Raw genomic sequence first — 14,597 nt, 5'->3', positions numbered from 1 at the left:
TCCTCAGATATTGAAGCAGTCCATGTTCAAATGCAACAAGATCTGGACAAAATCCAGACTTGGGCTGACAAATGGCAATAACATTCATGCCACACAAATGCTAGGCAATGACCATCACCAATAAGAGACACTCTAATCACTATCCGTTGACATCCAGTGGTGTTACCATCACTGAATCCACCACTGTCAATATCTTTGGAGTTACAATGGACCAGGAATTCAACTGGACTCACCATATAAACACAATTGCTACAAGAGCAGGTTAGAGATAAGGAATACTATGGCGAGTAACTCAGCTCCCGACTCCCCAAAGCCTGTCCATCATCTACAAGGCACAAGTGTGATGGAATACTCCCCACTTTTCTGAATGGGTGCAGCTCCAACAACACAAGAAGCTTGACACCATCCAGGACAAAGCAATCCACTCGATTGGCACCACATCCATTCCCTGCATCACAGAAGCTCAGTAACAGCAGTGTGTACTATCTACAACATGCACTTCAGAATTCACCAAACCCATGACCACTTCCATCTAGGAAGAAGGCAGCAGATAGATGGGAATATCGCCATCTGCAAGTTCCCTTCCAAGCCACCCACCACCCTGATTTGGAAATATATCACTGTTCCTTCACAGTCGCTGGGTCAACATTCTGGAATTTCCTCTCTAACAACATTGTGGGTCAGCATATGGACTGCAGCAATTCAAAAAGACAGCTCACCACCACCTTCTCAAGGGCAACTAGGGATGGGTAATAAATGCTGGCCAGCTGGCAATGCCCATGTCTCATTAATGAATAAAAAAAACACAAGTGTTTGTGAAAGAGACATGTGTTTGAACATGAAAGAGGTGCGCGTGTGGGCAAATGTGAAACACAAGTGTGTGCGCGAATGGAAGATAGAGACGTGAGTGTGCATGAGGGAGAGATGTGTCCAATATTAAAATCAGCTTTCCAGCATCATTTCTTTAACAAACTAGTACCAGATTAATATATGGATATAGTTAGAAAAGACTTGTTTATATTTGACATCTGTGTTTGCACCTATTTTGTGGCAAAAAAAGGGGCATTGATATTGAGAATGCTTGGGAGGTCACAGGGGTGGGGTGGGGGGTCCATGGCTCAAAAAGTTTGGGAAAAAGAGGATTTGAAGTACAGGAAAAAATGGTCTTACTACAGTTATATGGAACATTGGTGAGCATACTGGTGAGCATACCACAGCTGGCATATTGTATGTTGTTTTAGTCTTCTTACAAAGTGCAAAGGTTCACCAGACTAATCCCACTAACAGCAGGATTGCTTATGAGCAGAGATTGAGAGAACTGGACCTGTATTCTCTATAGTGTTTACAGGAATGAGTCAAACCAATAGTGTTAAATTGAATTAAGTAAATTTAACAGCCAATAGTGCTGAACAGCAGCTGACATTTCACCACACCCAACCATCTTCGTACTGAAGCTTACAGGACAACTGTTCAATCTTTTTTGCAGTCTGGATTCCCACCTCATTATTGTTTTTATTTGGTTTGAAATTAGAATCTTGGCAATATTTTCCTAGTCAATGGAACACAACAATTTCACCTCACCTCTATATCTCTTGTTACTGAATTAATTCATTAATAATATTCGCTGAAAACAATTTTTAGTGATAGCATCATTGCCCAACATCTTCCTAACTGATTTTGAGTGTTTTCTATTATTTACAGATTAACAGCCTACGTAAAAAATGACATCGATATTGGCATGTCTAACCAAATAGCACTTCAAACTTCCAAGCTGCTGGTCAATTCTTGAAACAAAACAGCATAGAACTTCAGGCATTAAACCCTTTTAAACTGAATCTGGTGTTACAGAAATACAAGGTAAATACTGCAGTTTGCAAGACATTATTTACCATTATCACACTTAAAACCTTCCAGCTGTTCCCAAGACCAGTCTTGGAGCTCTTGAAAATTGTGTCTATGATTTATGACTTTGGTTGAGATTTTGTGAATGTCATGAAGGACATCAGTTGATTTTGATTATTCAGAAATTGTATTGTAGTAGAAATAGAAAGCCCAGAACAGCCTCAAATTTGTTTCCCATTATTTTATTATAGTAAATTCAGTAAAGGTGTAAGCAGATTCCAGAGTGAGGTATTATGAAACTCCCAAGAGAACTGTTTTTTCTTTATCACAGGGAGTCTAGATCTAGTGCAATGTGAAAGCAAATCTCCTTGACCTTAATTTAGCTGTTTAAACAAGCAGGGATTCTTTCCTTCCCACCCATTCAACATTTTTTTCCATCTCTACACATACTTGTGCAGAACTCTTTTCTAAACAGGTTGTTGTCTAATTGGAACACAAACTGCATCTACTGTGTTCAGAGCTGTGCCACAATTTAAATGTACTATTAAACGTTTGTCTTATATCAAATACTTTGTGAAATAAACAGTAGTATTGCAGCGGTAATATTTATCCACTGATTCCAAAGATTTCCTGAAATATTCACAAATTCTTACATTAAATGGCTGCATTTATGAGGTTGATGCAAGGCATTCACTGACACAACATACAGGATAACTACTTTAAACATTTTCTTATTATAGCATTTGTTTAGGTTCCAAGAGAGAAGTTTGGAGCAACTTTTTCTGCTGTGTGCTTGTTTCCAGCCATGGCATCCTCATCTTTTAAATTTAAAGGGCTTAATTCCAACTTCAGAACGGTTTTATAAACAAGCCTAATATTCTTGTGGAGTCATGAGGGAATGAAGCATCATTTCAGGAGCTCCCTTTGAATAAGATGCTACATCTAAATTCTGCTGTACTTTAACAATCCAATACATTGTTTTAAGTCTAGGGAATTTTATAGGCTCCAATCCAAAGCCCTTTCCTCGACTATCACTACCACGTGTAAAATAGCTGCTACATTTATAGAAAATCACTGAACTTCAAAGTAATTCATGACTTGTGCAGCACTTTGAGATGTGACATAATAAAGCATTTTGCAGATTTTAGAAGAGGACATAACAGGCTTTTATAAAGGTACATAAATTGATTATGCAGTTTCTTTGTGTTTGGAGGATCTTTTGATAATATGAAATGGTAGGAACTTGAATTACAACAGTACAGAAACATTCGTCTTTACAGTTGATCATTAAGTAACTTTTCTCTGCACATCATCAATTATTCCTATTACTTAATGATAAACTTCAGTGTTTCAGAACACTTAGGAAACAGCAGTTAATACTTATTTTATTAAGCTGTACATAAATAAACCAATGTTATGAGTTTACTTCAGACACTTGAAATTAAAATCTAATCTGGATACCAAAAACAAATGGCACTGTCCCAGTACCTTTGATTCATTACATTAGCATGCTATGATCTTATTTAAAAAGTCCATGACACACCCACCATCTTTTCATTCTGGTATGTATAAATGGTCATTTGTGATGGAATAATGTAAATTAAACTGTGAAAATGACATTCTTAAATACTGCTAAATTCACAAGAGAAACAATTTAGGGTACTCTTATGAGAGCACATTTTATACAAAAATAACTCGTTAAAAATACTAAACACTAAGACTTGAAATAGAACTAAAATCAGTGCATGAAGACCCTGCACAGAATGTAAAATATTTTTAAGTATGTCAACTGATTACAGGATATAAGAGAGAAACTCCTGTCTGCGAACCAACAAATTACAATCCGCCAAAAACATGAGATAATCTGCCTTTTTAAACAAAATCTAAATATAGAAATTTAATAGAAGAAATATTGATTGTAACTATCCTTGTGAACATATTACTGCTGTAGATCTCAATTAAGTCAGCATGTAAATATGCAATTTGTACATGGTTATTTTCCAGGCAGTAATGTGTACAAAATTGAGTAACAAAATTTACTAATGCTTTTGGATTATAAAACAAACGACAAATCTACATCAAACAGCTATGAAAACTTGAAAAATTCAAACCACTTTTCCTAACATCAACACTGTTAAGCTGACCATCAATGCAATGTGTCAGATGTTGTAGTCAGAAATTCAGCATGACACAGAATCCTTGTCAGCAATCAAAAAGATATTGCACACACTTTGCGCTATCTTATAGTTAACTTAAGAGTTACAAAAATCCAGTTTGCACATACACAGCAAAAAAGATGTAAACATACAGGGTTTCAATTTAGTTGTAAAGAGGCCTATTACATTATATACGTTAGATTTGGATTACATGCCAAAAATAAATGTTAACCATCATATTGCTACTAAAGTACATCATGCAGTAAGTGAAAACCCAAAGGTAGTTAGTGCAAAATACCTTAAGCTAATTTGCCTGCATATCTGATTTATGTAGGACACAGTGCAGCTCCTTAACATTGCTGCTATCTCTGCATAGTCTCGCAAATAATAAAACTACCAGAGTTTGTTTTTAAAGCTTTAATGAAAAATTAGAACTGCAACTAAAATATGCTATATCTGGTTCTTAAATGTCAGTTTGATGAACAGTTTGTAAAACTATTCTTGGCATCTCGATTAATTGTATTCAATTTTCTGTAGGACTTAAATGACCTCTGGTGAAAAATCTGTGGAACTACATAGAAATTGTTACTCCGTCTGAAAGTATTTCATTGCAACATTTGGAGTCCAACTGCGCTCCTTGATTCAAGGAAGAGTAAATGTCTCATTATGTTTACTGGAGGGAGGTCAGTGAATAGGATTCATCATTTAATGCTTTACAATATTTCTTTACGTAGATAGTCTTGGTGCTTCTGAACTATAGGTTTCAAATTGACAGTTTGAAGGACACTTTTCTTTCTGTTTTGCAGACCAGAGGAAAGAAGATGAAAAAAAGAAAGCATTTAGAAAACATTTTAGATAATGTTTGAAATGAATATAACAAGAAACAGTACCAAATATCATAACTGCAATTCTGCACAAGGTTTCCATCAAATGGAAGAAATGATAGCACAGAACACAAACATTCCTTGAATGATCACAATTAAAAACTTCACGCTGGATGTCATCTCCACAGAAGGTCAACATTTAGTACATTAGAAATATTAGAGGAATGATTTTAATGAAATAGAAATTGGAGCAACCGGCAAACTACCCAATTCATAGAACTCCTGAATCTTATTTGTGTATTCTGATACTGACCTTCTCCTGAAGTCAATATGATGAGCAGAAGTCAAAATTCATAGGTGTAAGGTGATTGTCAAAAACCTACACTCATCCCTTGACAAGTGGGGGTAGGGGGCAAGGGGCAGGGGAGATTAGCAAGTAGCTATTAGGTAAGGTGTCCTTATGGCTCCAAAAGGAGCACTCCTGTTTCTTCTGGTCCACATGGAACCCTTAAAAATTAAAAAAGAAAATCATTTACCTGGGTTTCCTTCGACCAGGATCCTTGCTGCCGCCAGCTTCTGCTGGCGAGTTGGAGAGTATGTGAAACTCAGTAAGGCCTACTGTTACAATGAGCTAGACATTTAAATTAAAGGTCCCTGATTCTCTAGGGTGGATGGCCTTCTCGTGGTTGAATAAAGCCAAGCAAAAATGAAGAAAAGCATGTGTTGGCAGCACATCAGGGATCTATTCTACCCATACCAAGGGAAACTGTATTCCTCTTAAATACAGTAAGAAGTCTCACAATACCAGGGATTAAAGTCCAACAAGTTTATTTGGTAGCAAAAGCCAAAAGTGGTTTTTGCTACCAATTAAACCAGTTGGACTTTAACCTGGTGTTGTGAGACTTTTTACTGTGTTTACCCCAGTCCAAAGCCAGCATCTCCACATTATTCCTCTTAAATGCCAGTTGCTCCAAATTATCTATAGTTTTACATTTTAACTTCAAAAATACTTCTAAGTACAATTCCAGTTATTATGTGGAGAATGTGTCCAGCAGTGACAACACAAATAAGGAAAGTGGAACTATTTCAGCTTGCCATAGCCAAACTGTTTTCAAACATGCAACATGGGAATATAGGAAGACAGAGGAAGTGTACAGCTTCTCTCTTACTCAGTTAGAAAGGAGTGGTAATTTGGATGAATATATTTTCTCAATAACAAAATACTTCACCCTTTGTCACAAGATGGAGAAGTTTGCAAAACAACCTTAAAGCTAAAAAGACAATAAATCTTGAGATCGGAATTAACAAGCCATTACAGTGCATTGCACGGATATAAAATAAATGAGGTTTTAATACTAATTTGCATTTGTATTAAGCAATACGTGGAAGCTCCCTGCCCAGGCATGCAGAATGAAAAAAAAAATCAGTTAATATTGCTTAATGCATAATACCACATTACACAAAGCCAATTTAATAGATAAGCAAGCATTTTTAGGTCTGTTAAGCCAGCCGCAGCAGGATGTGTCTGCAACAAAGTGCTATAGGATGATGTTAGTTTGTAAACTGGTAAATGGTACAATCCTCCCATTTACACTCTGGGCAGGAAACTCACCACTATACCCCAAATCACAAGATGATGAGCATTTACATCTAGGAGCTGTGTTGCTCCTCAGTTTTGCCTTGTGCACTTCTGAATTCCTGCACAGATCCCATATCTGCAGAAAATAATCAAAGCACTTTATATGGACCTGCCAAACATCTTTCAGAAGTCTGTGGGTTTTGTTGAATATTTTTGACCTGAGGTTGCAAGTACACGTTAATGCAAAATAGATTGGCTTTCGGATTTAAGGCTGAAACTGACTCTGAGGCAGGAAGGAGTTTCATTCTGTTCTGCTTCAATTTCAAGATAAGCACTTAATCCAGAAACAAGCTGGATTTACACTATAATTAAAGCATCAGTGACAAGCAAAATGGTCACAATCACTAATTTGTGTAAATTTACTGCACTAGTGTGTCAAAACACAAGTCCAACTAACTCAAGTCATTGGATTGCATGGAGTACTTTACATTTCCTAACTATGTTCAAAGTTTTTTAAACAAGCATTAATGGCGCAGGAAACGTATTTAAATCAGACATTTTACAATTAACTGTAAACAACGATCCTTTAAATTAAAATGATAATAAAAAACATGTTATTTTGTCTGGTTTTCCAGATACTAAATTTTTTTGACATTTATGAAAGACATCTAATATTAAAATTCAAATTTAAATAATGTGAAATGATGGTAGCTAAACACATACAGTGAATGTTGTTCTAATTAAATAAATATATTAACTGAGTATTCATTATTACTGCCACAATGGTTAAACCAGCAATTTAAAACTGTATATTTTTTGAATCGCAAAGTTATGTAATTCATTCACTTCTAATATAACTGTTTGAACTCCTAACCAATATCACTTACGTTTTATGGTGTTATCATACTCAATACTTATACTATCTTGGTTAAGATAGCAATTTAATTTTTTTTTAAATAGTAAAGATATGCAATTCATTTACTTTTAATAAAGCTGTTTAAGTTCTTGACTAATACCATTTGTGTTTTATGATGTTATCACACTCCTCAATGCTTTTACTATTTTGTAAAACTTTCTAAACAAAGGTATATGGACTCTGCGAGTATTACATTCTAAACACTTATTATATTGATCTTTAAAGTGGCTATATATATTAAATGCACCATGTACTATTTCCAAAAATACTGACAAGCTTGACCCAGTGACTGGTAATAGAACATTTGCCTTCTGCTTTGATAGCCTACATTCAAATCTCAGTTTCTAAAAATCTGGCTGACGTTCAGAGGAAAGATTCAGGGAATTATGCATCTGCACTGCAACTGTCAGATGTACCTATCCTACCTGCAAAAACACTCTTCCTTTTGGCTGACATGGAATGGAAAGTCAAAGCACCAGAGAAAATGAGAGTACAACAAAGACAAAACATGATAAACAAATAGAACATCTCGTTTAAATATACACGGACAACCTTCCAAAAAATGCGTTCCATTTCTTATAATTACAAATGCATGCATAAACAATATTTGAATTTTTGTGATTGTTAGTTGGTACTACATATGTATATATATTTTGATGCCAGATTAAAACATTCAGTTACCAATTACATACAGAAGAAATGCACAGCAAGGAATGAACCAGCCATGCACAGGGTGAAACATGCATGATAACATTACACCATCAGTTTGCATAGGTTTAAACAAGCAAGATTTTTTTATTAAACTGACATAACAAATACATAGATTATGTATAACCTTCAACGCTAACTTTTTTTTTTATTTTCTACACAAGTGAGAACGACCACGCAATTCTAGTATCAAATTTATTGAAACAAAATGAACAGACACTAGTAATGATCTTTTAAAACCAGCTCCACATAAAACTCTAAATTCTCTGATGAATACAATACCCGGAATTCAAACAGGAGGAACAACTTTTATCAGGATCATCATATTCAGTAAATTAATACTATCTTTGTGGATATGCTGGAACAGTTGAAACTTGGGAAACGCTTATTTTTCTTTTAGAAATTTAGAAGCTACATACTTAGAACTAAACCAATTTTCTAGTTTTTTTAAAACCAGCTTAGTTTTATCAAAATGTTTCAATGGACACTAGGTAAGTCTTACGTTAATTTGTTAACAAAAACCTATGATAGCCCATGATTCTTACACATTACACTGGTTTCTTAATGCAATAAACATGCACATTACATATATAATTACCAGGATACTTTGTTGTATTTTGGATTGACAAGTCAAATAATTTAAAATAAGAACTGCCCTTTATATGATAAAACGCCCTTGATTATCTATAAGATGTAAATCAAATTTTTCAAAACTGTTTAATTCTACACATCTGATTTTTCTGCAGACATTTAAAAAAATTATATTTTAATATTTTTAATTTATAATTACTCTGACAGGAACTCTTCAAGCATTCTAGTAACTAGAACACAACATAAGTAGTGACAATTAAACTTTCCGTTAGCACATCCATTATGACTAAGTAAGATACACAGTCAATACTTATTTAACTTCATAAGTCTGCTATTTCTAATTCATTAGAGGGTGAAGAGGCAGGAGATTGCTGTTACCATTTAATAATTTAATCTCAAACTATGCTTTAATATATAGTGTATGATACTGTAATCCACGCATTGATCAATTAATACCACATACTTTTATGCCCCATGCTATTATCTTAACTGTTATCTCATCCAATAATATTTAGCTTGCATACTGCAAATGTAATAGCACCAAATTATAGAAATCAAAAATCAATTTATGATTGATTGAGACTTAATCTCATTTTGTTACTACGCTATTAATGTTCTCCTAATAGAGCAGATTCTAAACATTAGAGGATTGCTGTAATACTCAACAATTGTTCAGTGAACCTGTCACAGCTATTTCAATTTCTGAAAGGCTTGCTTTTAATTAGTAATAAAATTCAAACATCATAACCAGAAAGTGGGTAATTTGGCAAAGTAAATTTGGACCAATGCAAAGTGTTTGTTTTATTTTGGGTTGATCTGTCCAATTAAAATGTTCTGTATCAAGACAAGTGATGATGGAGCTAGGACTGGAGCTTCAGGTCATCTCAGGTATCATCATGCATTTTAAGTACAGCATGGTGCAACATTAAGGAAATTTGCCTGCTCTGTTTTGAGCTGCCTTAATTCAGGAAGGGATCCCTTCAAAACCAGATACAAGAAAATTTTTAAAAAATGCATCAGTTTAGTCTTGTGTAATTTGTGGTGAATGGGTGGTATTGTTATTGTATAAAGCTCACTCAAAACATGACAAGCTCATTTCAGACAGGACATTTTAAATATATGTGCTTTCATGTCATCAGTTTGGGAACCATCCAAATTTATATCAGATGTAAAAAGACAGCAATTCCATCACTTGATCCCTCTCTGTCCCTAAACAAAACAAAAAACTGAAAGGTCATTCCTTGTAAAGTGAACTTAACATCCACCTAAGTATGTATACCATTACTTTTCACTTGCTGTTCAATATTTCTCTGCTAGTGTGTAATCACATGCTTAACGTGAACAACTTCAGAAAGAAATAGAGAAAGCCATAGGGCTACAAACCACTTGGTTTGCACGATATAGATATAGGCTGGAATTTTACCACCCCGACTGCCACAGGAATTGGAGTGGGCGAGGAGTAGACAATGCCCCGACCTCGAGTGGGATTTTACTGTTTTGGGATGAGCGAGGTCTTAGATGTATTTCATTGAAAGAAGTCTGAAACAAAATTGTACCCCAATTATACAAGAAAAGTAATGTTTTGAAATTTAGTAAGAGTTAAACATCTCTTCAAATTGAATTTGAATAATGCTTTTTGTCTTAAATCTTTTTAGTAAAATATATTTTTCCATGTCCAGTGGAAAATAAAATGGACAGTGATGTAGTATTAAAAATGTTAGCAACTTAAAGTCTGAAACCTAATTATGGCTTATACCAGTATACAAAAACAAGGTAAGCCTTGCAGGTATATTTTTCATTAAGTTCAGTTAATATTTTGTGTAAGTCAATGTTGCAATTTCATTATCAGATGTTACTTCATACACCATTGTTGAATCAATGGTAAAATATAAAATTTCAAGTAAAACTAAAAACTGCTTGCTTGCAAAAGTCATACATATTCGAAGTCATTCTTGTGCAATTCCCCTACCCATGGTTTCTTTGCCTCTCTAACTCCCTTGTCCCCTGATTTATCTACACCTTTATACAAAATAATTTGGGCTGCTGAGCGCACCTTCCTATGACAACTCAGTTGAAATTCATAGTCTGTCACACAGTGCATCATAAATGCTGTGCCCAATGCAGCATGGGACATATTGGAACTTTAATTTGTGAAATGATTAGCTGTGCTTTTATTTAATTACTGTATTATCTTTCTCTGAGATTATTGAGTCAGAAAATAAGTGAAATGTACTATTTATAAGCTTTCACTATTAATGCAAAAAGGGAATTGGCCAATGCTTTACAAAATAATTAAAGTAATTGGGTACAGACTGATATATTTGTACAGAGATACATGTTGCATTTTAAACATATATAGCTGTACAAAATTATTTGCCGTACTCAAGAACCTTTTGTTAGAGTGCTGCAAAACCACACCAGCTTAGAAACAAAATATTATATTTCCTTCTTGTTAAAATGTATCTAACTTTCTACTTTGGACCTGGGACAGGATTCTCCAGTCTCATCCACGGCAAGACCTGTTGCAAACAAGAATGGGAAATTTGGCGCCCCAGCCAAAATTCCATTCACTCAGTGACAACAGAAAGTTCTAGCCACGAATGAGGATTTTATTTATTTAAGAAATACTCAAGAAAATGCTGAACACAAGCGTTTGTAAGTCAGATGAAAGTCCTTCAAAAAATTTGTGAAACTTAAATCGAAAGTGGCTTCAGACAAAAATAAAAAGGATCAAATCCAAAAATCACAGCAAAACAAAACGTATATGTATATTAAGTTAATGAAAATGAGATTAGTTTTATGCATGCTAAGATTTCAATACAAACGTTATGAATGCACACAATTTCAGACAGGAAACCAGTGTGGTTTAACTTATCAATGTGTCAACACCAACAAAGGAAGGTTGCATAGATACATGACTACATCAGAATTAATTTAGTTTCTTGCGACAAAACTGTTTACTCCAATACCCTATTTTCTACCGACTTTATGTGTATTGGTTGTTGCCATTTGGGCTATTTGGTTGTTTAGATTTTGTTGTTTGCTATTACTTTTTCAGGACTCTACTATTTTAAAATTTGCAAACTAGTAAGTATTTGGCAGCACCAAAAGTAATGGCAAGTAATTTAAACACATCCATATTCATACCACACAGTCTGCTTGTCTTCTGACATTATTGAAGGGGAAACAGAAACATTCATGCTTTCTTCTGTACATTCACCAATGGGGGATTTACCACTAATAAGAGGGGAATTAAACTCACTATTATCCTGATTCTCAAACTTTAAAAATTCAGGGGATTTTGAAACTATCACTCTTTGATCTTCCTCTGGAGCTGGAATTGTTTTAATTGGTGACACCATAGCAACATCAGTTGGCCGTGCTATTGACAACGTACTGATAGGATTAATGGATAAACTGGATGAGGAAAAATGGACATTAGTAAAGGAACCCATTCCAACTGGATCAGGTTTGGCAATCAGGGAGTCAGATATAATACTTAGCCCTAGGGACGAGGCAGATTTTGAAATATTTTGGCCTTTTCCATCATTTGCAGCAACACAAAAAACCTTCTTTGTGCTTGTAGGATCATGGTCAACATCTAATGAATGACCATGGCCATAAAGCCTGGTTAATTGAGATTTCTGCAAGTTAGATGCTGCTTGAATTTGGTGTGCTACATGTTGAGAAAAGAGGGGATGGTGGTAATGATTTGCTTGGTACTCACTGGGTAAAGTCTGAGTGCTTGTTACCACTTTGCCTGGAGAAGAATCTATCGACACAGGTGTTCTATTATCTCTCGACATGAATTCATGAATGCTTGTTCTTCGATTCGTTCCCTCTGCTGTTGAAATCACATGACTTGCACGGGGTAGAGTGGGAGAAGTGACAAAGTCTGTTTGGGATGGTTGCTGTGGCACAATTGGTAGCTCGCAGGCAGACACTGTCTTTCCTTGGTTTAAAATTATTGGTTCTATTGGGGTGCTTATAACACTGATACCGTCTGATTTTCGTGGACTTGGCCTCACGTACTGTCCAGGCTTTTGCAGCTTGCCAGTGGAAGAGTCTGCAGTTTCTCTTCCTCTAGGTGATCTGACAGTAGCACCATTATTGATAAGATCCTGATTCAATTTCTCAGTTCCAACTAGTTCTGGCAGATCTGAGATTTTTGTGAAAACGTCATCTAAAAAATCGTCATAGCCTGCAGATTGTTTCTGTGCAAAAAAAAAACAAATTAATCAGTTTTGTATCAGTTTTCATCTCATGCTATTCTGATTCTTGTCAGCTAAAATGCAACACACTCTAGATTGCAATCTTTTCCATAGCTACTACCAATGCATTTGTGATTCTTTATTTAAAAATCCCAATTTAAATATTGAGAATTGCTTGATAAGAGGGGTTCATTCTGTGTGGCACCTCCTTTATTAATTTGACTCAGAGCCGATCAAACATTCAGATACACTAGTCAACAATCAACTTTTTAAAACTGGTAATCAGCACTTCAGCCAACTAAACAGCTTGTTAGCTTTATAAAAGAATTCATTGGATTCCCTGCCGAGAAACAACTTTCTCCAGCTAAGTGCAGAAAGTAAAGCAGAAAAAATTCTGATGAGCTGATCATTTGAGTTAGGAAATTGCAATCCAGGAGCTCCCCTGAAGGTCAAGCATGAGTCATCCCCTTTCAGTTACCCCACAAATAATGTAAAGGTCCCACATACTGAATGAATTGGTCATACACAACAAAATAATTTAGATGGGAAGTTATTTGAATGACCTATTCCTGTCCCTATATTCCTCATAACAGACACAATTCAGTTCCATAATACCCATTCTTGCAAATCATCCTTTTGAGCAATTGTTTTAAAAATAAACTAAATGGCAATGTACCTTTTTATTTCTCCTTCAGCAATGAGCAATTTTGACATGTTTATTATAGGTTGGAATTCATGCTTCCATTGTCTGTTTTAATGGCAGTTTCAATTCAGTAATTTTAAATGGACAATTTCCTCCCTGCCATTTCTGCTAATGAAGTAAGTGGACTGTATCTGTTGCAGGTATGTACCCAGTATTTGGATTTAAATGAGATGGGATGGCAAAAAACAGAGACTCCTGCCTAAGGTTGCTCATGGTGGAGGTGCCTGAAGAAAGCTGATGCAATGGTTTGCTTTGGGATTCTTGTGAAATGAGGGGTCTCCAAAGATTTCAGGATCAGACCAAAGATGTTTAAGGTAAAGCAAAATAATTTACTTGAGCTCCTACCCAGGAAATTTGAGCATCTGGGAGCCATAGTTGTGCTTTGTGAGCTACTGTGCCTTTAAGAAATGTATTTTTAATCATGCTCTCTTCAGCATAAGCAGCTTTGATTTTTTTCATTGTGGCACCGGCTGTCTAATTAGATGCCCTTTTATTGCTGCTTAAATGGTTTAAATGGGGTTTTGTTTATTTTTAGTCTAAGCCTAAATCACTTTCTGGGAGTTAACGACCATTTGAAATGTTGTGGGAAGATTGATTAGCAGGTCAGATGGACAGTTTTTTCTCCCTCTCACAAGAGTTCTTACTTTTAGTTTCAATTGCTGACTAGTTAGGTGTGTGGAATGCAGACAGTGTTTTTGTGCATCTCCTTAGTATTAGAAATTCTGCTGGCTAATTTGAAAGCAGTCTTTATTACTTTTCTGGAGTGAAACTTTTGCCGTTGGTGGCTTGCTAGCTAGAGGCAAGCAGTAGTACTATCTTTACCTCAAGGGAGCTGGTAGCTACAAAACTGAGAGGTCAGAGTTTCAATTCTCTATCCAAAAGACTAACTCACAACAAGTATTGCAGTGCTGGAAAATCCAGCACTACATGAACTTTTTTTTTCTGGGACAGGGTTATCTTTATAAGGAAGTTTGTTCTGTTGGTACAGTGCATTAAGAGCTTCAATTTCTCTAGCATGTTGTGGCACTGGCCAAGGGCTTGGATAGCCGTAGGTCATGCAAATGGCC

The 14,597-nt window shown here is 35.5% G+C and overlaps 1 protein-coding gene across 16 annotated transcripts in view; it reads right to left on the bottom strand.

The window, feature by feature from the left end:
* Nucleotides 1-2,113: 2,113 nt before the first annotated feature.
* ccdc88ab (coiled-coil and HOOK domain protein 88ab) overlaps nucleotides 2,114-14,597 on the bottom strand; it is a 244,703-nt gene continuing 232,219 nt past the window's right edge. For 11 of the 16 annotated variants that reach the window (XM_080200408.1, XM_080200409.1, XM_080200411.1 and 8 more), the window contains one exon: nucleotides 7,480-12,830. In XM_080200408.1, coding sequence (XP_080056534.1) covers nucleotides 11,742-12,830 — 1,089 coding nt within the window. In that variant the 3' untranslated portion in view covers nucleotides 7,480-11,741. Of the gene's footprint in view, nucleotides 4,794-6,434; nucleotides 6,538-7,479; nucleotides 12,831-14,597 lie in introns of those variants that run through there. The other 5 variants (XM_080200417.1, XM_080200421.1, XM_080200420.1 and 2 more) reach the window with 4 other exon arrangements.

The sequence above is a fragment of the Carcharhinus amblyrhynchos genome, chromosome 12, assembly GCF_965287045.1.
Source record: "Carcharhinus amblyrhynchos chromosome 12, sCarAmb.v2.hapA, whole genome shotgun sequence".
NCBI classification, from domain to species: domain Eukaryota; kingdom Metazoa; phylum Chordata; class Chondrichthyes; order Carcharhiniformes; family Carcharhinidae; genus Carcharhinus; species Carcharhinus amblyrhynchos.
Note: the sequence above shows the minus strand (reverse complement) of the source record. Positions and strands in the feature narration are given on the sequence as shown.